This window comes from Schistocerca serialis, chromosome 4 (assembly GCF_023864345.2).
Source record: "Schistocerca serialis cubense isolate TAMUIC-IGC-003099 chromosome 4, iqSchSeri2.2, whole genome shotgun sequence".
Taxonomy (NCBI): Eukaryota; Metazoa; Arthropoda; class Insecta; order Orthoptera; family Acrididae; genus Schistocerca; species Schistocerca serialis.
Genome location: NC_064641.1, coordinates 873806513 through 873830790, shown reverse-complemented (window position 1 = coordinate 873830790; position 24278 = coordinate 873806513). Strand labels below are relative to the sequence as shown.

The following is a 24278-nucleotide window of genomic DNA, read 5'->3' as shown; positions in this document are numbered from 1 at the left end:
CTTTGGTGCATAGAAACTGCTGTGAAATCCAAATTCATAAATTATTCCCGCCGAAACTACTTACAGCATAAATTATTATCGAAAACAGAAAAGATGTGGAATAATGCGACTAGACGTTTCATATTGTAATCCCTAAATAATCGATCTAGGGTTCAGTATTCAGAGCGCTGTAATAATTTACAAAAGTATCGCATTCAGTATAAAAACATGAACGCAATGCTGGTAACATGACGTCTTGAAATATCAGGCAATCAGATGCAATGAGCCACTGTTTTAAAGTATAATCCCATGGTTTTATCACAAATATTTTATTCACATAAGCTTGTGACGTGCTCTGTATAATAATCACGACTACCACTTTTTACAAAGATACTTACATGCTACATGGACAGAGTTAATGTCTAAAATATCGAGACTTATTTTGCCGCCCAATAATTGTTGTCAAGCTCTTACAGCGTTTCCATGGTAACCGTTGCAGACGTTATTGCGAGTTGAGCGTGTTCAACTAGAACGTTGCAGATTATAGCATAATAATTAAGAACGTTTCACGTAAGTAATAAATGTATGGAGCTTTAAATACCAATTTTGCGTACCGATATTACTGAAGATTCATTTACTATTGTTAAATGAACTGAAGCGATAAACTGTATTCTGTTTTCCAAATAGCAAAAGCTTCGCATCACCACACAACGAAAATTGTTCCGCGGTGGTAAATTTTTTTAGCAGTAGAAAGTTTTTCGCTTCCTTGTATGATTTATTGTTATTACTATCCCAGCAGGTGTCGTCTCGAAGAACGTCATCGAATTAGAAGTGGAATTAACTAAGTGCTATTTTCTTCGGTATCCGTTTTCAGTTGTGACATAAAATTTGCAGAAATAAATCAAGAGCTTATATGCTATACAAGCAAGCTAACGTTAAACTGACATAAATTCTCTGGCAACGGAACTTCATTAGGATAAACACTCCACAGAGTGGGCCATCACAAGCGACTGTAAGCAAGGAAAACATCAAACAAAACCATTGCACCCTCACAATTAATTATAATTTTGTGTTTGCTTCCAGAATCCGCAAACCATATGAAAAATTAAATGAGTCCTAGAAATAATTTTAGAAATTTATTCAATCATGATGAATTTGCTTTTTATAGCTGAACACTGGCTCAGAGATGACGAATTTATTTACTTTCTGCTCCCAGATTACCAGTACCACACTGTCAATCATTTTTGTTCATCAAGGAAAAGGTCGAGAGACAGTGTAGAATGTATTCCCATAGTTAAAAATTCAAACGAATGAATTACGAGAAAAGCATTCAGTTCATTGCCGTAGATATTAAGTTAATTAAATCACCTAATGGTAGCTTACCAATTTTTATTTGAAAACTAGACACATTGCTTCAGCTGTACACTTCAAAATATCCCATTGTTTTGATGTGTGGAGACCTAAATATAGACAGCTTAAAAGAATCTTACCTTCACCAAGAAATAGTGAAAGTGTTAAAATATCATAACATGGAAAACATGAAGCACTACTGAAACTGATGTTTTCATTCATTCATCATGTTCTTTAGATCTCATCAAGAAAGAGAACCTTTAGGGGAGAGGAGTGAGTCAGTGTGAATATTAAGAAATGACCTAGAAACCATAAACTTAATCTGTACACTGTATTAGTAATAAACTGCCACTGTAACTGCTGAATGGTATTCATGACTATCTATCTAAATTTAATCAAGTAAATTAAAAAGAAATCTGCTGTCTCTTTGGTCATACTATAAAGCTGCTGTTATTTTGTTTAATTACGATGATATTTTCAAAGAAAATATGTACTTCCAGGTAAATGTAACATCGGAACATATTTACTTACTTGTCACACAAATTTACAATAAATGCTGCTACCTCCTATGTAACTAACAGAACTTTTCATTCCATGAATCCAGATATTCAAATTATTTTGTAATAAGAGTGACTAATTACATATGTTTTTAATTTTCTTTTGAATTGGTCATGATTCCAAGTTTCTAGCATGATGTTACATGGGAGCTTATTGAATATCTTACCAGTAAAGTACAAATTCCATTCTCGGCAGTGAACAAGGAGACAAAATTTACATGAAATTACTTTTGTGTATTGTATTCTGACTGAATAAATGACAGTTGAGTTGCAACTGATTTTTTTTATCAACACAAAACCATTAACAAATAAATGTATTGGGAAGTTATTGAAAGAAATCCAGGATCATTAAAAATGCTTCAGTAATGCATATGGTTATCTACTTTACATAATATTCTTATTGCTCACTTTTGCTGAATGAACACTTTGTTTACTTTATGTGCACTGTCGCAGAAGATAATTCCATATTACATGAAGTGAGAATTTGCAAAATACAGCAGCATTCTTGTCTTAAAGTAAACACAGTGAGAAATGCTTGTGAGAGTGTAGTATGCTGAACTGAGTTGCTTGCCTAGTTCCTCTGTGTGTTGACTCCATTTTAAGTCATAATCCAACTGAACCTTAAAGAATTTTACATAGTGTGTTTCATTTAATTAATGCCTATTAACACTGACTTCCAATGATAATGAGTCATTACTGCTGGTTCAAAATTGAGCAATATGAGTCTTTGTGAGATTAAGATGTAAGCAGTCAGCTGTGAGCCACTAGTAGGTGTCTTCAGCCATTATCATTCTTGGTAGGGAGGGCACAGCATGTTATCTTGGATGGAGAGTCACTGAACTTCAGGTGTGTCCCAAGGAAGTGTGTTGGGATCCTTACTGTTCATGTTGTATACTAATGACATTGCAGACAACATTAATAATAATCACAGACTTTTCTTATCTAAAATGAAATGCTGTCTGAAAGAAGCTGCATAAATATTGTCAGATCTTGATAATATTTCAACGTGGTGCAAAGATTGGCAACTTGCTATAAATGTCCAGAAATGTAAAACTGTGCACTTACAAAAAAAGTAGTATCTTATGACTGAAATATCACTGGACCACAGCTAGAATCTGTCAACTTGTACAAATACTGAGGGTAACACTTTGTAGGGATATGAAATGGAATGAACGCATAGCCTGTGTGGGCGGAAAACAGCTGGCAGACTTTGATTATTGGTAGAATACTGGGGAAATTTAATGTCTGCAAAGCAGATTGCTTACACATCACTTGTGTGACCAATCCTACAATATTGTTCAAATGTGTGGGGTTCACACCAAGTGGTATTAACTGGGGATAATGAACATATGCAGAGAAGGGCAGCACAAATTTTCACAGATTTGTTTATCTGTGGGAGAATGTCACAGAGATGCTGAAGAAACTAAACTGGCAGACTCTTGAAGATAAACTATTCAGAGAAAAGCTACTTACAAAGTTTAAAGGACTATCTTTAAATGATAATTCTAGGATGTACTACAACCTCCTATGTTTCGCTCCCACAGGGATTTTGAGGACAAGATTAGATTAATTATAGTGCATATGGAGGCATTTAAATAATCGTTCTTCCTACACACCGTGCATGAATGTTATGGGAGAAAACCTAGTAATTGGTACAATGGGTTGTACCCTCTATTGTACACTTCATAGTGGTTTGCAGAGTATAGGTGTAGGCGCAAATGTAGATAGGTGTAGATGTAGATCTGAGCTGTGTCTGCTGAGATTTATTTTTGAACCCATGACTAGTATGGTTGTGTCATCAGCAATCATTACAGTTTCATTCTCAGGTTAGTTTTGTGCTTGTGACAGTCTGTTAATGAGAGTCTTATTTCTATTATGAAGGTAAAACTCCAACTATGCAAGATATATTCCATTAATGCAATAACTCTTTATTTTTCCAAGTAGTGGCACGCTCTCTCAGGAGACTTCAGATAATACATACAGTCTGTTTCACATTTGTAGCATTGTTTTCAGCTGAGAAAAAAAAAAGGTGCATTACTTTCTGAGCAACCCTCATAAATTTTTCCCGGCATTCTTCCTGAATAACCAAGTAAGCACTGTGATTGAGTCATTGTTTATGGTTATGTGATACAACACTTTTTTTTTCTATAATATGTACCTAACTGATCAGTATATTTTATTATTAACATGTGGCCATCATGGTCAGGTAGATAATTGACTAATATAAAGCTCTCAGTTTTCCAGCCAAATGAGGTCATTGAATTGCACAGTCTCTCTATGAATGTCACTTACATCATCTTCTAGTGTAGTGTCATGACATTTTTGTAGTTGTCCATATACAGAGTGAACATTAATAAGACCAACAAACTGCAGGGTGGATTTCTGAGTGGAAATGGAGGAAAAAATGTTCTATGAACATGTGTCCAAAAATGCATCGTTGCTGCAGTAGACAGCACTGACAAATGAAAGTTCCTCTGACCAGGTGGTGTGTGCCTCTTGTGTGTTGCAGGCTGTGTGATTCACACAGCATACTGTAAGCAGCAGAATAGTCCAGTATTCATGTTGGGAACAAGGCGAGGTCATGTTTCGGTATGGCCAAGCAGGTGGAAACGGTTGAGACGCATTACGGCTATACCAATACAAGTACTCTTACCGACCCCAACAATTTCAAACTACATTTCAAGTCCTTTTTCGACATTTGTATGATCATGGGTTCTTTCAGAAAGATGAATGTATAGGGAAGTGGTGGACTGAGCGTACACCAGATTTGGAAGACCATGCTGCCTCTCTACTGTTTCCATTTGTTTGGCCATAAACAAACACCATCTTGGCTTGTTCCCAAAATGAATACAAGACCATTCTGCTGCTTACAGTATGCTGCATTAATAACACAGCCTGCAACCCTCGAGGAACGTGCACCACGTGGTCAGAAGAACTTTCAATCATCAGCACCATCTACCGTGGCAACAATGCATTTCTGGATACATGTCCATAGGGCCTCTTTTCTTCCATTTCCAGTCAGGAATCTGTCCCTGCAGTTTTGTCAGTTTTATTAATGTTCACACTGTACTGAAACCACGGTATGGTAAGCTGCCTCTTCCCATCATCATGAGGTGGGTGATAGTGGGCAGAAGGCTCGCACTTGAGCCCGTCAAGTCAGTCAGCCTCCACCTCACATGCCATGCAGATGTCTTCCGGTTGGGAGCACTTCCATTGTATTATACCCAGTAATGAGTCCAAATCACAACATAGTTGCTATCCACCATCTCTGTTCACGGCATGTGAGGGGGAGTCTGGTTGACCACACTGGGACTCAAAGGAGGCCTCTCTTCACTCCCATCTGCTCTGGAGTGAGCTGAGGGGGAGCCTGCCACACTGCAGCATATATATAAGGACAACCAAGACACCATCTCAGCACTTCTCCAGAAGGTGGTGGGAATTACACTCATTGAAACAATGTGCCCATTTCACCGAACTCACTCAGCTGGAAACCCAAGACCTATATATATATATATATATATATATATATATTCAACTTGCTGAGAAAGACAACAAGGTCGCACACCTTGCTGAGAAAGACAACAAGATCACATCAAACAACTAACTATTCATTATACAGTGTAGGTTGTTGTGTCTAATAAGTCAATAGCTGTTGCACTATGTCCGCCAGCCTTCATAGAGAATTTAACTGTGGAAAATAATAAGCAGAAGAGGAGGTATATCTTAAGATTGAATATAAATCCAAGTGTTAGGAAGTTTTTGCTGAAGGTATTTGTCTGAAGTGTAGCTGTACATGGAAATGAAATGTCGATGATAAGCAGTTCAGACAAGAAGCAAAAACATTGAAGCTTTTGGAATGTGATGCTATACAAAAATGCTGAATATTATATGGGTAGATCACATAACTAATGAGAAGCTACTGAACAGAACTGAGGAGAAAAAAAATCTGGGGCACAACTTGACTAAGGGATCGGCTGATAGGACACACTCTTGAGACATCAAGGACTCATTGTTTAATACTTGAGGGAAATGGGTGTATAAGAATTGGAGAGGAAGATCAAGATATGGATACAAAAAGTGTGTTCAAACGGATGTAGATTACAGCAGTTATTTGGAGATGAAGAGGTTTTCATGGGACAGAGTAGTGGGGAGAGCTGCATCAAACCAGTCTTCAGACTGAAGTCCACAACAACACATTCACACAGTTTGTATAAGTATCTATTCAATCTCAAGTGTTGATTGGTGAAGATTTTACAGGATATGTGGGACAATTTTGTTAATAACAGTATGTTGCTGGTTTGCAGATTAAATATCATAACTGTTTGATATTGAGTATGGCTTGCAGAAACTTTCCAATGTATACCAGTTTACAAAAAACCAATAGGCAACACAAGCAAAACAGTAACTTTTACCTTGTGCTCCATAAAGCTGAGACTTAGGGTGTCTGTTGTGCTAGTGATGCTGACATTAAAGTAGATAAATTTATGAGTACCACGTTCTGCGGCAATATTATAATGTTGATTTTATAGTCAAGTCATGCACATGCACATGCAAAATGTCTGGAATACATATCTCTTGTAGAAATAAATACTGCTGGATGCTTAGTGTAAAACTGCAGATTGCATGTTATTCTATAACTGCATCAAACACTATAACAAGCAGAGAAAGTGATTAAAAAATCTAGTTCATCGCTGAACATATTTCTCAAACCTTTTGAAGTGTGCTCACCCCAATCAGCCTGTAATGGAAGGAAAGAGCTGATAACAACTGGCATTAAAATGTGTACAAAAAAGAGGGATCTGTATATAGAACAGAGGACTAGTGCAATCCAGTTGTGAAATTACATTGCAAGAAATCCTGTAAAATTCTAACAAATGTAATCAATAAGGCAAAACACATGCATTATACACAAAAAAGGCAGGTCAGACAAGGAATACCACAGTCCTAAGGCAATGGTATAGGGTAGAATAATCAAAATTTTTCAGTCTGAGAAGTCAATAGTTTTTATTACAACAACTAAAAAACAGGGAACCATAATGAACACTCTACCACTGAAGGCACAGAGCTACCTAATCATGTGCAAATCACAACAAACATAGGACTTCATTTCAAAAGCACAACTCCTAAAGAAATTTTAAAAATCATAAAATTGCTTAAAAGCTCACAGTCTTCTGGATATGGTGGTGCATCAAGTAGGATTTTAAAATCATGAGCAGATCTAATCAGTCACACATTGTGTTATTTTTGTAACCAGTCAATGAAAATTGAGATATTTCTGGATAGATTAAAACATGTGGCAGTGATGCCAATCCACAAAAGTGGATTAGAAATGTAATATCCAACTATCAGTTCACCTCTCTGCTGCCAGTGCCCTCAAAGGTATTTAAGAGAATAGCGTGTGAGAGGATTTATAGTCACACTACACAAAATGGTTTACTGATACCTACACAACATTCATAATGGATTCTTCACAGACAGAGCTATATTACCCTAATAGATGCAATACTAGGTGAACTGAATTTCAGATGGTGTCCACTGGGGATCTTTTGTGACCTTGCTAAGGTATTTAACCGTGCACATCATAACTCATTGCTAAAAAAATGTCCACACTATGGCATCAAAGGCAAACCTTTAGCTTGGCTAGAATCTTATTTACACAACATGAAACAAAAACAAAGATGAGGTGACTTACCGAACAAAAGCGCTGGCAGGTCGATAGACACACAAACAAACACAAGCACACACACAAAATTCAAGCTTTCGCAACAAACTGTTGCCTCATCAGGAAAGAGGGAAGGAGAGGGGAAGACGAAAGGAAGTGGGTTTTAAGGGAGAGGGTAAGGAGTCATTCCAATCCCGGGAGCGGAAAGACTTACCTTAGGGGGAAAAAAGGACAGGTATACACTCGCACACACGCACATATCCATCCACACATACAGACACAAGATATATGTCTGCTTGTGTCTGTATGTGTGGATGGATATGTGCGTGTGTGCGAGTGTATACCTGTCCTTTTTTCCCCCTAAGGTAAGTCTTTCCGCTCCCGGGATTGGAATGACTCCTTACCCTCTCCCTTAAAACCCACTTCCTTTCGTCTTCCCCTCTCCTTCCCTCTTTCCTGATGAGGCAACAGTTTGTTGCGAAAGCTTGAATTTTGTGTGTGTGCTTGTGTTTGTTTGTGTGTCTATCGACCTGCCAGCGCTTTTGTTCGGTAAGTCACCTCATCTTTGTTTTTATATATAATTTTTCCCACGTGGAATGTTTCCTTCCATTATATCAACATGAAACAAAGAGTTATCTCAGTGGAGGGCAGTGTAACAATAAACTTAAATTGGGGAAATGTAAAATATGGTGACCCTCAGGACTCAGTCCATGTGCTACCGATTTTCTTGATCTACATTATGTTAATGATCCACTAATTACAAACAATAACAGAGAAAAAATAGTTTGCTGAGGATACAAGTAATCTGATCAAAGGACCCAACTCCATAATGCAGGATGCAGCCCTGATGCGCACTAAAAAAGTATACAAATGGTTCACAGCAAATAGGTTAATCCCGTATTGTTCAAAAATAATATTATACAGTTTCAAACAACAAATAAAAAACTTCAAGTTTCAGAAATGCATACTAACAGTCAGAAAATAAATGAAACCCCACATACAAAATTCCTTGGCAAACAGATGGACAGTCAGTTCAAATGGAAAGAGCAAATTGATGATATGGTCAAGAAACTTAGCTCAGCGTGCTTCACACTGAGAGCCATTTCTCACTTTTCGAAAGAGAAATAATGTTGTTACTGAATTTCACATTATTTCCACTCTGTACTCTCTTATGGAATAATATTATAGGGAAATGCTGCAGGAGCTGAAAAAGTTTTCATACTTCAAAAACAGGCAAAGAGATTAATATATGGGGTCTCTAACAGAACATCCTGTAGGAGTCTCTTCAAATCTCTCATGATATTTACTACTACAGGTCAATATATATACTGTAGTCAACAATATGGAATGTCATTAGGATAAAAATATGTACTTCCATTTATTCTGTAATTTTAGTCATTCACTGAAATTTGTGCCATTAAACAGCGAGGTATAATATTACATGCAACGAATTGTTCTTAGAAAATAAGTAAAACATGATATATAAAATGCTCATGTAATACCACATTATTTCACTTGATTTGTCCTTTATTACTAGTAAACTATTTGTACAACATGCAATCAGCAGGACCAAATAAAAATCAAATCAATTCGAAACAGTAAAAAAATAATGAAAAGAAATGTGGAAAGCTGTGATTGAGACAGTTGGTAAGAAAGACAGGAGTCGACAACATTCATTAAGAATGAAGATGGCGTTACCTCTGGCCCTAAACAATGATATGAAATAATCAACAATCACTTCATAAACTCTGATGACAAGTTTTATTCTTTTATCAGTCTTCCTGAGGCCTCTCACGTGGTAATGTCCTCAAAATAATTTTTTTTAATGTGGCAGTATTCATACTCAGATACTTTTAAAGTATAGTAAACACATTAAATACCAGTACAAAAGTACACTGAGATGACAAAAGTTATGGGATACTTCCTAATATTGTCGGACCTCTTTTTGCCCTGTGTTGTACAGCAACTCAACATGGCATGGACCCAACAAGTCAGTGGAAATCCCCAGTAGAAATATTGAGCCACATTGCCTCTATAGCTGCCTATAATTGCAAAAGTGTTGTCTGTGCAAGATTGATCTCTCGATTGCTTCCCATAAATGTTCGATATGATTCATGTGGGGCGATCTGGGTGGCCAAATCATTCGCTTGGACTGCCCAGAATGTTCTTCAGACTAATTGCAAACAATTATGGCCTGGTGACATGGCACATTGTCATCCGTAAAAATTCTATCGTGTGGGAACACAAAATCCATGAATGGCTGCAAATGGTTTACAAGCAGCTGAACATGACCATTTCCAATCAATGATCCATTTAAATGGAGACCAGACCATTTTGGAGCCTCCACCAGCTTGCATAGTGCCCGGCTCCATGAGGCCTGTCCCCACCCTACCATCAGTTCATATCAACGGAAATGAGACTCATCCGACCATGCCATGGTTTTCCAGTCATCTAGGGTCCAACTGATATGGTCACGAGTCTAGGAGAGGCATTGCAGGCAATGCCGTGCTGTTAGCAAAGGTAATCGCTTCAGTCATGTGCTGCCACAGCCCATTAAAGCCAAATTTCACTGTGCTGTCCTAACATATACATTCATCGTACATCCCACATTGATTTATGTGGTTATTTCATGCAGTGTTGCTTGTCTGGTAGCAAATTCCACTGCTCTCGGTCATTAAGTGAAGGCCATTGGCCTCTGTGTTGTCTGTGATTAGAGGTAATGCATGAAATTTGGTATTTTTAGCACACTCTTGACACTGTGCGTCTCAGAATACTGCATTCGCAAATGATTTCGGTAATGGAATGTCCCATGGGTCTAGCTCCAACTAAAACTCCACATTCAAGGTTGTTAATTCCCATCACGTGACCATAATTGCATCAGAAACCTTTTTGCATGAATCACTTGAATACAAATGATAGCTCCACCAATGCACTGCCCGTTTATATCTTGTGTACATGATACTACTGCCATATGTATATGTGCATGTCGCAATGCCATGACTTTTGTCACCTCAGTGTGTAGCTCTGTAGGAGGAGAAGGAGATAAACCTAAATGTACAGTTATCATGCAACTTTTTTTCTGCATTTATTATCCTACCTCCCTTATTCTGGATGCATCATGATCAGCTTTGTGATTCAATTGTGCTCTTTTTGGTGTAAACATGTACACAGAATGTTAAAAAAAGTATTACCTGTTATGAAAGGTGGTAGTACAGACCAGAACAAGACAGAAATGTCTTGTAAACATGGGCTTAAAATGCACATCTTAAGATCTATGAGCAGTTGTTCATCTTTGCTATTGTGAAACGCATCTTTTCTACTGCAAGCTCTATGCTATTACCACTGCCCTACAGAATGCAGTGAACAAGTGAGGACACATTACTGTGTTATTTTTCATGGATACAGCATGCTGTAAACACCTGTTAATGTTGTTACTGTAAATGATGTTAACAGTTCTGGGTAAGTACAGTGCATACATTATTTGTAATAGAAACAGTTTGTGCTTTGCTAAGTTTATGACATGCTTTTTTATTGGAGTTCCATCTTTGCACTTACCAGCATAATGGAAGCCTATTACTCCACATGGGACGTGACAGACATTATCTTCTGTTATGGTCTGGCAAATGGAAGCAACCATTGAGCCAATTTCCTCACATCCTGATCTTGAAAAATATCTGTAACGCTGGGCACCATATCTACAATTATTCAGTCAGCCATCTTTCCAACTGTTAGCAGGCTCTGGTTCCATAACTGCAATCGCAGATCATAGCAAACCTTTGCACAATTCATGCTCCTGTCATGGAGGAGCAAGTAGTGGAATGAGTGGAAGAAGCTTGTTAAATTAGTGTACACAGAATTTCAGCATCTAATGGAATTAGTCATCCTTCAGTTGGGCAATCTTACATGAACAGTTACTGTATGCATTTCTTGTACAGCATGTCCAAGCCCTTCAGCCACAAGATCAACCACCAAGAATGCAGTTCTACCAATTACTATTGCAAAGGCATGATGTAGATTCACTTTTCACCATGAAGCTACTGCTCACAGATGGGAACGGTTTCAGAAGTGAGAAGGCACTGTTAGTTTTCATTACCGATATGTGAGCTGATGCAAATCCACAAGAAGCTGGGCACCAGGACCGATTTTCATTTAATGTATGGTCAAGAATTACTGGCAATAGACTAATAGGATATTACAGGATTTGACCAGAAAGTAATGTATTGCATCCACCACAACCAGCCCCTTACCTACCCCATCCCCCACCCACCCTCCCACCCCCACCCCACCCAGGTTTATTGACTGAGTGGGTTCAACAGCTTAAAATTCTTGGAAGCATGACCCTTCTGCATCAATACATTTTCACAAGCATGATTACCATGCACCATAAGCTTTCTGGAACTCCTCAGTGGGATGCTGTTCAGAGAAGCCATTGAAGTAGCTACATGTTGTCCTCTGACTCACAGTGCTCTCCTTTGAGCCAAGGAAACAAAAAGTAGTCTTCTGTTGCCAGATCATGACAGCAGGCTGGCTGTGGCACTGTTGTCGCATTGATCCAGTTCAGGTAGGCTGACAACAAAGGCAGTGTGAGCCAATGTGTTGTCGTGGTGCAGTTTCCATGAAGCATGGAGCTCCTTTTGGACGTGGGTGATCCTGTGATTCTGTCTCTGAAGCACTTTCTTGTAGAATTAGCGTTGGTGGTCAGGCTAGGGGGTATGAAATCAAGGTGCACTATCCCCTTTGCATTAAAAATAAAAAAAGTAGTATAGACTTCACCTGGGACTTGTTTATGTGAGCCTTCTTCAGACACAATAACTGTGTCGTGCTTTTCCATGCACTTGACCCCAGGTCATATTGAAAGACCTATGACACATCCCCAGTGATCACATGGTGCAGGAAATTGGGAGTTTCTTGGGTCCTTCACACATTTCCACTCAATGTTGCTTATGCACTTCGGTCAAATTTCTGGACACAAGTTTAGGAAAAATCTTCTGCATAGCCATGTCTTCCAATACAATCTCATGAATAACTATTTTTGGCAAGTCCAATTATTCTGACTTTAAGTGAACACTCTTTCAGCAGTCTGAATTCAGTAACTAGCACACATGAGCTCCACAGTCATCTGTTCACGGTGTAGAAAGGCATCCTGCACAGGCCTCATCAGTTACCTCCTCGTGACCTCCAAACACCTTGTGCCACCGGTTCAACCATCGTATGGGAAGGTAATCATTTCTGAAGGCTTCCTTAAGCATTCCAGAAGCTTCCACCTGCATGCTGTTGAGCTTCATGCAAAACTTTATTGCATAGCATTGCTCTAAAGCTTTCACCATTGCAAGTTTGAAGCGACCATTAAGTAGAGGGTCACAGAAGAAGCCACCCTAATGCTCCCAAGAGCACCGAGACAATTGAGCAACCTGCCACTTGCGACCTACACCCCCCCCCCCCCCCCCCTCCCAATCACCCTCCCCACCCCCATGTCACAAAAAATGTGACATATTACTTTCCAGACACTGTACATGCTATCAAACAGATTAACTGATGCAAGGTATGGCCAGTTTCTATCAAGGGACTTACATGGCAGCTAGAGGAAGTACCATTCCAAGTGGTTGCAGATGTGGTTCAATCATGATGTAGCACCAGCCCATTTTCTCCAAAATGTCCAAGAATACCCCATGCAGACATTTAATAGACAATGATTTGGTCAAGGAAGTCCAGTACATTGGTCAACTCATTTCCCCTTTCTCAATCCCCTGGATTTTTGGTTGTGGGGACACGAAATCTTTGGTGTATGCAAGCCCCTTTAATTATGTATAAACACTACAGGAACGCATCATCAGTGCCTGCCAGTGCATCCGTGACCAACCAGGCTTTTTTCAGAGAGCGTGTCAGACAGAATCATGCCTTACTATGAATGGACACCATATTGAGCACCTCCTTTAGCAATGATTCACAAGTCCAGGTCACATGTAACAGCAAGCAGATTACATCAGAAGCTCTGCTGTGTTTCGCAGTAACAGAATAATATGTTCTCATTTGTTAACTGCAAACTGTAGGTCATTTTCAATAACAAAGAACTAGCAATAGAAGAGATGTGTTTCACAGTAGCAAAGATACATAAGTGCTCACAACTCTTACATACACGTTTTGATGCCCATATTTAATGGACATTTTTTTCTCGTTTTTGCCCATGCTGTATCCCTATTAATCTTCAGGCACTGCATCTCCCAGTGTCACCAATATATACACACAAAAATAGATCACATCTCTCCTAGCATTTGGAGCAGAAGAGTGTTCCAAAAATTATGAGTGCTGTGATCTATTTTTACAGTTGCAGAAATTGGTATTGGGCATCCTCAATGTATGTACTGACCAGCCTTTCTGCTTCATTGTCGTTTTGACAGTTTTTAGTTGGATGGTCACCCATTTTTACACTAATGCAATGATTTATATAGTGGTATGGAGTTGTGTGAATACCTCTTAACTGCATTTGCATGAGGAAATAATTGTCTGTCATATGTCAGTAGTCCAAGAGTACTAAATGACATCAAGATTCCGTTCAGTGCAACTCTCATTATTCTCTTCCCTGATGACACAAATGTTGTTGTAATTGATGTAAACTAGGTATTACTAACACCTGCAATGAGAGTTGGTTTGAAATCAACAACTTAATCATAAATCTGTCAAAAATTAATTATATTCATTAGAGAAAAACAAAGTCACATAATGACCCAGAACTCAGAATTCAAAATAAACATACTGAGAGGGTAGCTGTCACCAAATTTTTAAGTGTTTATGTTGACAAAAATTTAGTCTGGAGAGCCAAATATGCTCTGCCTCACTAACAAGGTAAGCTCCGCTTTCTTTGTGTTACATGTAATTGGTATTGTGTGTAGAAGGAAGTGTAGCCAAGATTAGAGAGAGAGAAGAACAAGGCCATTAACTATTTAGATATAACTTTTATGAAACAGGAAACATGAACTGTTTCAGCATTTTTAGAAAACCTACAAACACAGATAAGATTCAAAGAATCGTGCCAGCTGATGTGCTACAATATGGCATACTTTAGTACCATCTTACAGAGGATTGTAAGATTACCATCAGATAATGAAAGTGTAGATATAGAGCTGATGACACTTAAACTCATCGTTGATGTCAGTAGCTGTCATGATGGCCTAGTAGATGTCCTGTACAGAAATATTAATAAAAAATGTAGCAAAAACAATTGAGATAATAGCACTGTAAAGCAACCTGACATAAAATGAAAAATTGAGATAAAATTTATTCCTATTACATATAGAGGAAAAGCATCAGACAGAAAATGGCAATTTCAGAAAACTACTGTTAGTCTTGCATTTAATACTGCTCACATATTACAATCAAAATTGAGACATAATATTAAGAAAGGTGTATTCAAAATTTTGTAGATTGGTTTCGATTATATGCCTTTTACATGTAACTATTAATATATCACAAGACATAGAAGGAATAACTTAACCAATGGCCATACTATATTTCTTGATACTACATTTGGTATTAATCATCTAGAGAGAATATCACACGAAAATAATAATTGTGCTGCAATGTATTATGTACCAAGGGTTAGAAATACAAGGTCACAGATTAGTTTAAGAGCAACTGCAATCCTTGGCAAGTTTATAATTATGTTGGTTATATCATTAATGGAAGGGATTTTATGTAGATTGTATTCTGTGTAATTTTTGCCTTTGATTCGCAGTAATTCTGGACGGAGTAAAATTAATCAAGATGATATTGTTAGAAATATACGATGGCACATTGATGATCGTCATATAGGGAGAACACCTATGAATATATTAATTATATTGTATACAGATATCTGTGAATGATTAGCAACATTAGATTGTGGGTTATTTTATGAGCTTCTGCAATCTAAGTGGGGTGTAATTGTATGTTGATCACAGAAAACAATGGAAGAGATTTAACCTTGACACTGGGTGACTTGTTTGTACTTAGGCTCAAAAAATGGTTCAAATGGCTCTGAGCACTATGGGACTTAACATCTATGGTCATCAGTCCCCTAGAACTTAGAACTACTTAAACCTAACTAACCTAAGGACAATACACAACACCCAGTCATCACGAGGCAGAGAAAATCCCTGACCCCGCCGGGAATCGAACCCGGGCGCAGGAAGCGAGAACGCTACCGCACGACCACGAGGTGCGGACTGTACTTAGGCATCAGGGAACGTGAGTAGGCATCGTATGTGTTGCTATAAATAAGCTCATTTATACATTACATCTAACAAAAAGAGAATTTTTTTTTTAAATATATATTTCACAGGTTCAGTTAAGAGCAGTTGCAATCCTATGTGGTAAATTGTTTGTGGAAGAGATTTCCAGTGGTCATCGGGTGACGAAGTTGCAGGTAGACATCAGGGAATGAGCTCTTACCTAAACATCGCATGAGATACTGTCGTATACAAGTTCACACATTTTGGAGTACATATGGATGTAATTAAATTAGATTACATATGGCATCTTAAGGCATACATAGGATTTTTTGGGAAAGTTTTAGGTTTCTCTTATGTATTTTGACATTAAGAATCATTAAAAAATATTTAGAAATATTCTTGGAGAAAGTTTTCCAATAAAGATTGGCATATATTGTAATTCTATACAAAAATTTGTCTCAAGTATTTAGCACAGAAATGTTTTAAAATTATGATGATCTGGACACTGGCCATATTCCATTAAAGGATGACATTTTTGACATTAGTCATCTAGGATGTCTATCAAGCGAACATATTTGTTCTAGCACAGGCATATTTAGAGTGAGCTGGTAAAACTAGATCATGGGCTCAGTTTAAGAGTGATTGCATCCCCATATGTTGTAATAATTGTACTTTGGGTATATTAAACATAGACGAGTGTTCACGTAGATATCAGGTGATCAGATTGCACATAGGTGTCAGGTTATTTCACCTACACCTTGAGTGACTGAGGTGGATAAGCTCATGTAAATATCATAGTCAATAACAAAAGCACAAATATTAAATAACTCCATTGTTGGTATATATACCTTGAGTGTATTCTTGATGAAATGTCATATCTGTGCCTGTAGATATCAAGCTATTTCTGGATGTATTAAAACTCAACCTACATATGATAGCATTAGTTGTAAATAGAGAGCTTTTAAGTGGTTATAGTTATCATTTTTGTGGTATTGTATGAAGAACAATTAAATAAAGAATTGTTAAGATTTTTTAGAAATGCTTTAAAAAAAATTCTAAAGTGGTATAAAAAGGCATATGTGTAAATTACATTTTATGAGTGTTGAACATCCATTTACAGACAGTTTTTTAAAATTGTAGAATACTAACTTGATTTAGGCATATTTAATTATAACGAATAGTAGATCCATGCCTTAATCTAATATGAGATGATAATATCGATCTTTACTACCACTGTGCCATCTGATGTACTTACGTATCACTAAGACTTTTTACCCTGGGATCTGTAATTGTAAAGTGGTGATAAATATGAACACTTGTAATTGGCATAGTAACATGCATAAATAGCTGTTATTTTAAAATTGACATGTCGACTTCTAGTATAGCTTGCGATACCAACATTGACAAACATTGTATAGCATTGCTTACTGTACTGAAGGAGAAGATTGTGTATTGATGTAAGCTTGTTGTTATTCCATGTATTGCAAATCTTAGATATAATTATGTGTGTTGTTATGTTAGTTACTATATCATAGCATTTTTGGTCCCATCCTTGCCGATCCAAAGGCAGAAACAGAAAATTGCCAAAACTGGTAATCAATATGAATAAATGATTTTAGCAATCTTAGGACCTGAAAAATGTATTCAGTGTTTGTAGCCAAATTGTTTGAGGCTAACACCCTCCAAACAATTATTTCAACAGTTAAATATTCTGCTCTTGCTGTGCCTCTATATACAAAAATGTGTAATTAATATAAAAAGGTACAATGGCAGTTTCAAAAGTAACTCAGATCTCCATTCTTACAATAAAAAGGGTAAACAAGCGTTTTTTTCATAGATAAAAGAAATAAAAACATTGTCTTAATTTAAGTATGCAATATTCAAAGTTTTAATGACCAAATGCTATTATAGTGTAAATGAATACGTGCATTAAACTTGTAGCAAATATTCATTAACTATGAGCCTACTGTCAATAGTACATTTAATTAACTGCCTACTCTGATGTGAATGAATATTTTGAACAAAATCTTTATGTAAATATCAACTAAGCATTCCATATAAAACACTTTTTGCATAAATTTTTGTAATTCATCAAAGTTGTACATGCAAATTTGAATATGATATTGCGTATGGTACTATGCAGCCTTGTACTGTGTAGGGTTCTGTACACCCTTGTATTTTTTATGCTATGTAGCCTATTTTCTGACAACACCCTTTCATCTCTGGATGAATAAACTACTAGTACTATTATTACTACTACTTGATAGTTTGAAATTGTAGCCTGTTTCTAGGCAGCCACTTATTAATTGGTTTATTAAAGACAATGATGACTCCCCTGTTTCAGGTAATGAGCGTTTTCTGGCCTGCCAAAGTATTTCATTACATAAAGCAGAATGGTGTATGTGGCTGACAGCATTGTCCCAGCAAGATTTCTCACACTTATTGGTCATTTGACAATTACACTTTTAATTTTCTGGGCCAAGGTGAGAAATTTGTGTTGCTGTGAAACCAAATAAATAAAACATATTTTCACTTGGTGAGAACTGAAAGCACAATAAATTGTTCTCTTTGTTGCATATATGGTGCAGTTTCTGTTTTTGAAAAATCAGTATGTTGTAACTATTATTATTATCATCCCTCTGCCACGCACCATACAGTGGCTTGTGGAGTGTTTATGTAGATTTAGATGTAGATGTATTATAAGAATTCTTGTGTTCTTATTACAGGATGAAAGCATTAAAGTATGTCTGCCCCCCGACCATACACCAGAAGATTATGAATACAAAAATAAAGAGTAAGTCATCAGTTGTTATGCTAGGTAAGATAAATATTCATATCCATGTCAATTCTGATTCTTAATTTTCAGGTTGACTGTAGGTCTCAGTATTGCCCTAGGTTTGATAGGGTTTGAGTTCCTTGGCTTTCTGTTTGGAATAACCATGTTCATGCCAATGGTGGCTATGATTTGTATCCTTTAAATGCTTTCTCAAAACAAAATTTTTGGTGTCAGAGTATATTCTATTGTGTATTTGTCTCTGCAAAATATGTAGTGTTTAGTAGTGGTCAGTGATATCTCTTAGCAATTTTACAAAATCAGAATAGAGCACTCTCATGAAATCAAACAATGGAAAATCCAGGATGGAATGTATCAATATTATGAAAAGGAAAGCTGCCACTCACCATATAGCTGAGATGCTGAGTTGCAGACAGGCAACTCTGCGGCTCAGCATCTCCGCTATATGGTGAGTGACAACTTTCCTTTTCATGATATCGCACTTCCATGAAAAATTCATAAAAGTGTTGCCAACTACTATTTATAGTTAATGGCATTTCCTGTTGCTTTAAAATAAATTACATTGGTTGAATTCCTGGGGTTAGTAGATACAAGATTGAAATACCATAGCAGATTAAAACAATTGTCAGTCTTCTAGTAACTCAGTAGTCTTTCTCGACAGAGAAAGGTACTAGTCAAGGGAGGTGAGTAACTATGGCATAGATTACTGCCAAATTAAATATGTAAGGCAGACAGTAAAATAGGCCTTGATTTATTATTATTATTATTGTTATTATTATTATGGCCAACTCAAAAGGTCTACTGCCATCTCTGCTTAAGGTTTAGTGTTCACTAAAGTGAGATATCACAGGATGTGGGTACTGCAATGTTTGTGTATGTCTGGTTAAGGTTAACCATTTATATGCACAAATCTGGAAATAGATCGGGTCAAAAGTCGAACAAAGGGTAGCAGTTTGAAGGGCAGAGGGAGAAAAGTGCCAAGGGAAAAAAACCTCTGCGAGAGTTAGGTCGGGTAGTAAGAGCAGTAGTAGATGTCTTGCTGACTGGGATAGGTCGTGCAAGGATGGGTTATGTTAGAAGCGGGTATCATGCAATCAGATACTGTGTCATGCCAAGTTTCATCATAAGAGATCAGTCCTAGATGGTGCTGCTGCACGGTGTGCTGCAGTTTGAGCTGTGAGAGCCTCTGCCACACTGTCAGTGGTGACGTCACATGGGGGAGGTCCCAGGTCATCCATCAGTGTCTGGTGGGTGTGCATCGTAGCCAAGCGCATGGAGATGCATGGTCGCATAGTACCAACACTTCTCGCTTGTTGGCTGCACTGACAGGCTCAATGAGGGCTGCGGCTGAGTCTTCCCTGTGTAGCAGACGATGAAGCCCATGCCCTTGAGTGTCCTAGTTGCCCTGGTAGCCCACTTGTCGGAGCAGAGCTGCTCGGAGCCGATGGACTTCGGCATTGTTGCTGCATTCTCCGTCTTCTTCTTTGGTGTGTTCTTCTGCCTGTTGCTCCGTCAGGGGAGCGACGGCTGGCATCTTCTCTTCATCTGCAGTGTCCGCACAGATGACATGCACGATCTGTGAGTGCAGTTGCCACAGCTGGTTGCATGCCTCCTTCGTCTCTGCAGTCAGGGTGGCCTTGAAAGCTGCCCTATCTGTGTTCATGGGGGCTTTGAAGGCCGCAATTGCCTCCTCCATCTCTAGGGAGGGGGGGGGGGGGGGGGGAGCTTCGGCGGTCACGGGAAAACCTAAGAGCTTCCTTAACCCGAAGATGTCACTGCCATCTGTCGCAGTTCCCACTACGACGATGTACAGCAGCGGCCTCTTCTTATTAGTCCGGTTGTGCAGTTTAGTAGTTGCACCCCAGAATCTGGCTCATGACAGTCCTTCCTGGACCGTCTTGTCATCACATATCCAAGGCAATCCACTGATCAGGACCTCGCATTGCTTTTCGCACTGTTTCAACCCTGTCGTCTTCTCCACAGCAGGTGGATGGACAAAGTGGGTTGCCAAGGCACTCCTCAGTGCGTGGTGGTCGGCCGCACTCGCTGCCTGCAGTTGGACGATGGCATCTGAGTCAAGGGCCCCAATGCCTACTTCGCTGCAGCAGCTGCCTACAACATCATATACCTCTGTCCATGACCCTCTACTGCACTGAATGTACAGAGGGGGGACAGGTACATGATGCTCTTTGCACTTTCGATCTGCATTCCTGCTGGGTTGGGGTGCCGAAGGCTTCTTCTCTATGTCTGTCTTCTTCTTCTGTCCATTTCTGCTCATTCTGTGGGGTGAGATGCGAGAACATGACAATTTTGCAGTGTCGTAAAAACAACGCACGAAAATTTGCGCTAGAGTCACGCCACAGTCAGAGCACAGCTTCACAGCTCTTCTTTTTGCCCAGCACGGGTTGCGCACTTCACCAGTGATGTGCGCGCCTCCGCTCCCCAGCTGCAACTAGGCCTTGATGTCAGCCAATAGAGCACAGGTATGTGTTCAAGCTCTGCTCCAGCCAAGAACACCCATGCAGTACTTTGTAGGGGAAGGGGGGTAGACCAGGGGACATGGAGTATTTTTAATATTTTGGAAGACAAATGGTGACTTGTAAGCAGCCATAAAAAAGTTCCAGTACTGAACCTTTTAAAGACCTGCATAATACCAACTTTTAAATAATTTTCTTGAAAGAAACATACCTGACTACGCTTTTTTTTTTTTTTTTTTTTTTTTTTTTTTTTTTTTTTTTTTTTTTTTTTTTTTTTTTTTGAGCTGGGGGAGGGTGGGAGAGGGCGGACCATTTCCCCCAAGTACGGGTGCCCTTAGCACCAGCAAACATTTTGTATATATATCACAAACATTCATGACAAAGAGCATATCTTATTCCAAGGCAAGAAGGAAGACTACAAAGAAAAACAGTCACCAGTATTATTCTATCTTTCAGCACTGAAGAAACCAGTGAGGCAAATAATGTATAACTACTGTAGTTACATAAAAGCCTTGATTATAAATTATTATGGGAGAGGTTTCAATAGCTTATCAGGGTTGTTGGTTCATCCAATATTTGTTGTTATTCATAGGCCAGTCACACTTTCCTGGTTCTTTATTACTAGTGGTCTTCTCCATGCTGATCTGCTCATTTTTAGCAAATCTTATGACATAGGGCAAAAAGTTTGAAATATTGCAAAGATAAATGCAGCAATAATAGGGTCTGGCAGCACAAGAAGTACAGATATCTCATGTATGTGGGACGTAAATGGATTCATGATTAGTGTAGAGAAACTGAAACCTTTCATACAGATGAGAAGCTTGTGTCTTCATTTCCAAGAAACTAATTTCAAAGCTTCTGATGCTTTTGTGCTGAAGGGTTATAACATCCGTAGTAAAGTAGACCTGAGTGGGTATAGTGTTAAATCAGGAACGCCGATTTGTTAATGATGAATATTACTGCTTGCTTCATCTCCTCAGCAACATCATATAAGCAGTCACTGTAGCAGTGCACATGCCTTTTGGAGCAATTCTTTGTTTCATTTCACTGCTGCTACATGAAACATTATAAAATGAGGTTTTCAACTTCATCAGATTGTCTTGTCAACCATTTATCCATTGTGGAGACTTAAATGCACACAACATACTATGTTTTGGATAAAATTGTTGAGAGCCTCATATGAGTAGAAGAACTATGGTTCCTGAAAAGAGTCCAATAAATACACTTTATCACCACTTCAGAATTATTCTCTGCAAGCAATCATTCAATATGCTGTAATTGAGCAAGTGAAGAGACAAATAAGTTGTGACTACTGTAATTGTATGAAAAGCCTTGATTTATAAATTATTAGGGGAGATATTTTAATATCTTATCAGGGTGGTTGGTTCATCCAGTATTTGTTGTAATTCATAGGCCAGCCACACTTTCCTGGTTCTTGATTACTATTAGTCTTTTCTTTGTTGATCTGCTCATTTTTAGCAAATTTTATGGCATAGGGAAAAAAGTTTGGAGTGTTAAATTATGAGTGACTGAGTGTGATTTGGTGCAGTTCTTAATTAGTTCCCATAATTATACAGGAGCCAGAAATTTAAAAAGATTTATCTGGTTTCCTGTCACTTACAGGTGCCATGTGATCCCAGTCAGTTTAATCATAGACAACCATTTTAGCGCACTTTCGGTTTTATCTAGACATCGATTGCTGGGACTTGGCTGTAAACAATCACTTTGCTGCACCATGATTTTTTTTAAGTCTGTGATATACAATGTTTTATAGTAGTTCACATCTTTTTTTAAAAACCATTGTAATTGTATAATATTTTAATTTCTCGTACAGATCACCTGAAGTTGCAGATTTACTGATGCTAAACCAGTAGTCACTTTTTAATAAAAGTATTTTAACAGCCAGTGTGGAAGATTTTATGCACCATGTGTTCTCTGTGTTGTTGATATGTTTTCTACATGCTTAATTCCTTAATAGTGCAGCTATTTCCTGTCATGCCAGTGCTTGTGTGCTGCTGGCCTATTTCATATTTGACGAATGGGACTGCAGAAACTACTGGTGGGTATTTGGAACATGCAGTGCAGTTCCTGCACTTACTGAAGCCACTGTGATATTTACCATGCTAGCTTTCAGGAAACTGTGAGCTCTTGCAACAGACGCATGAAACAATTTGAATGGTTCTCTAATAATCCTAATATAAGAATCTATGTTTACTGTTTGTACTTTTTAAAATAAATTGAAATTCAATTCCACTCAGTCTCCCTTAATCCTTTAAAAATTATCAGTAAGGTTGTTGTCTTGGTGACAGTAATTTTTAATGCAAACTAAAGAAAGCCCATGATTACTGATAAAGGCTACATCTATTGCTTATATAATGAATGTGCTGTGTGATCACAGATATGTTGTCATGGGAGTAAATTTTTTACCTGTCATAGTAAGAATACAGTTGTTTATTAAGTTAGGTTGTTCGAAATTTATCCACGCATAATTTTCAAACAATATTAGTTATGGTTCATCATATTTCGGGCTTGCAGCCGGATCACGTTGACATCTTGGCACGATATTTCGGCTAGCAAACATGCAGCCATCTTCAGGTGAGTACGAGACTGAAGATTACTGGTGCGCGTCGTTCTATATATACCGAAAATTGGCGTGGCGGTGCCTGCGCAGTGGAGAAGGCTAATACCACGCCCCCTATCTAATTTGGCGAGCTCTGCAGCAGAAGCGGGCCGCGCATGCGTAGTGGTGTACCTACATTTGCGCTATCTGTCATAAAGCGCCTTCGCGCAGCTGAGGCGCGGTAGTCAAAAGTATAAAATCAATTTTCGTCAGCTGTCGCACTAGATGTAGACCCATGTCTCTGTGAAGCGATTAAAGAAATTACAGATCCAATGCTTTATCCATCTGAAAGCCGCCGTCTCGATTAATAAGATCTTTTGCCAATCGTATCTCCACGGACTCCTTGATAATGGATTCCCAAAAAGATCTAGTTGTCGCTAAAATTTTTGTTCCACAATAATCCATGGAGTGTCCCGTCGAAATACAGTGTTCTGCTATGGCTGATTTGTTGGGCTGTAGTAGACGTGTGTGGCGCTCATGCTCCACGCATCTTTCCCGTACTGTGCGAGTAGTTTGGCCAATGTAGGATTTGCCACATTGACAAGGGATCTTATAAATACCCACCTTCCTCAGACCCAGATCGTCATTCACAGAGCCAAGCAAAGCTGATATTTTCGTAGGTGGTCGGAAGA

The 24278-nt window shown here is 38.4% G+C and overlaps 1 protein-coding gene across 1 annotated transcript; it reads left to right on the top strand.

Moving 5' to 3' along the window:
• The first annotated feature begins 453 nt into the window (after nucleotides 1–453).
• LOC126475017 (transmembrane protein 107-like) lies at nucleotides 454–23222 on the top strand. Its single transcript, XM_050102556.1, has 5 exons — nucleotides 454–549; nucleotides 18100–18238; nucleotides 18482–18549; nucleotides 18622–18722; nucleotides 23010–23222. The coding sequence occupies exons 2-5, from the start codon at nucleotides 18149–18151 to the stop codon at nucleotides 23168–23170; spliced, it is 420 nt and encodes a 139-aa protein (XP_049958513.1). The 5' UTR covers nucleotides 454–549; nucleotides 18100–18148; the 3' UTR covers nucleotides 23171–23222.
• The last annotated feature ends 1056 nt before the right edge of the window (nucleotides 23223–24278 follow it).

What these genes read in the sequence shown, in the direction of transcription:
- LOC126475017 (XM_050102556.1), top strand. Translation starts at nt 18,149, where the DNA reads ATGGTGTATGTGGCTGACAGCATTGTCCCAGCAAGATTTCTCACACTT. An exon ending in TTTTAATTTTCTGGGCCAAG is followed by an intron (nt 18,239 to 18,481) that starts GTGAGAAATTTG and finishes TTCTTATTACAG; the next exon opens with GATGAAAGCATTAAAGTATG. An exon ending in GCCAATGGTGGCTATGATTT is followed by an intron (nt 18,723 to 23,009) that starts GTATCCTTTAAA and finishes TTAATAGTGCAG; the next exon opens with CTATTTCCTGTCATGCCAGT.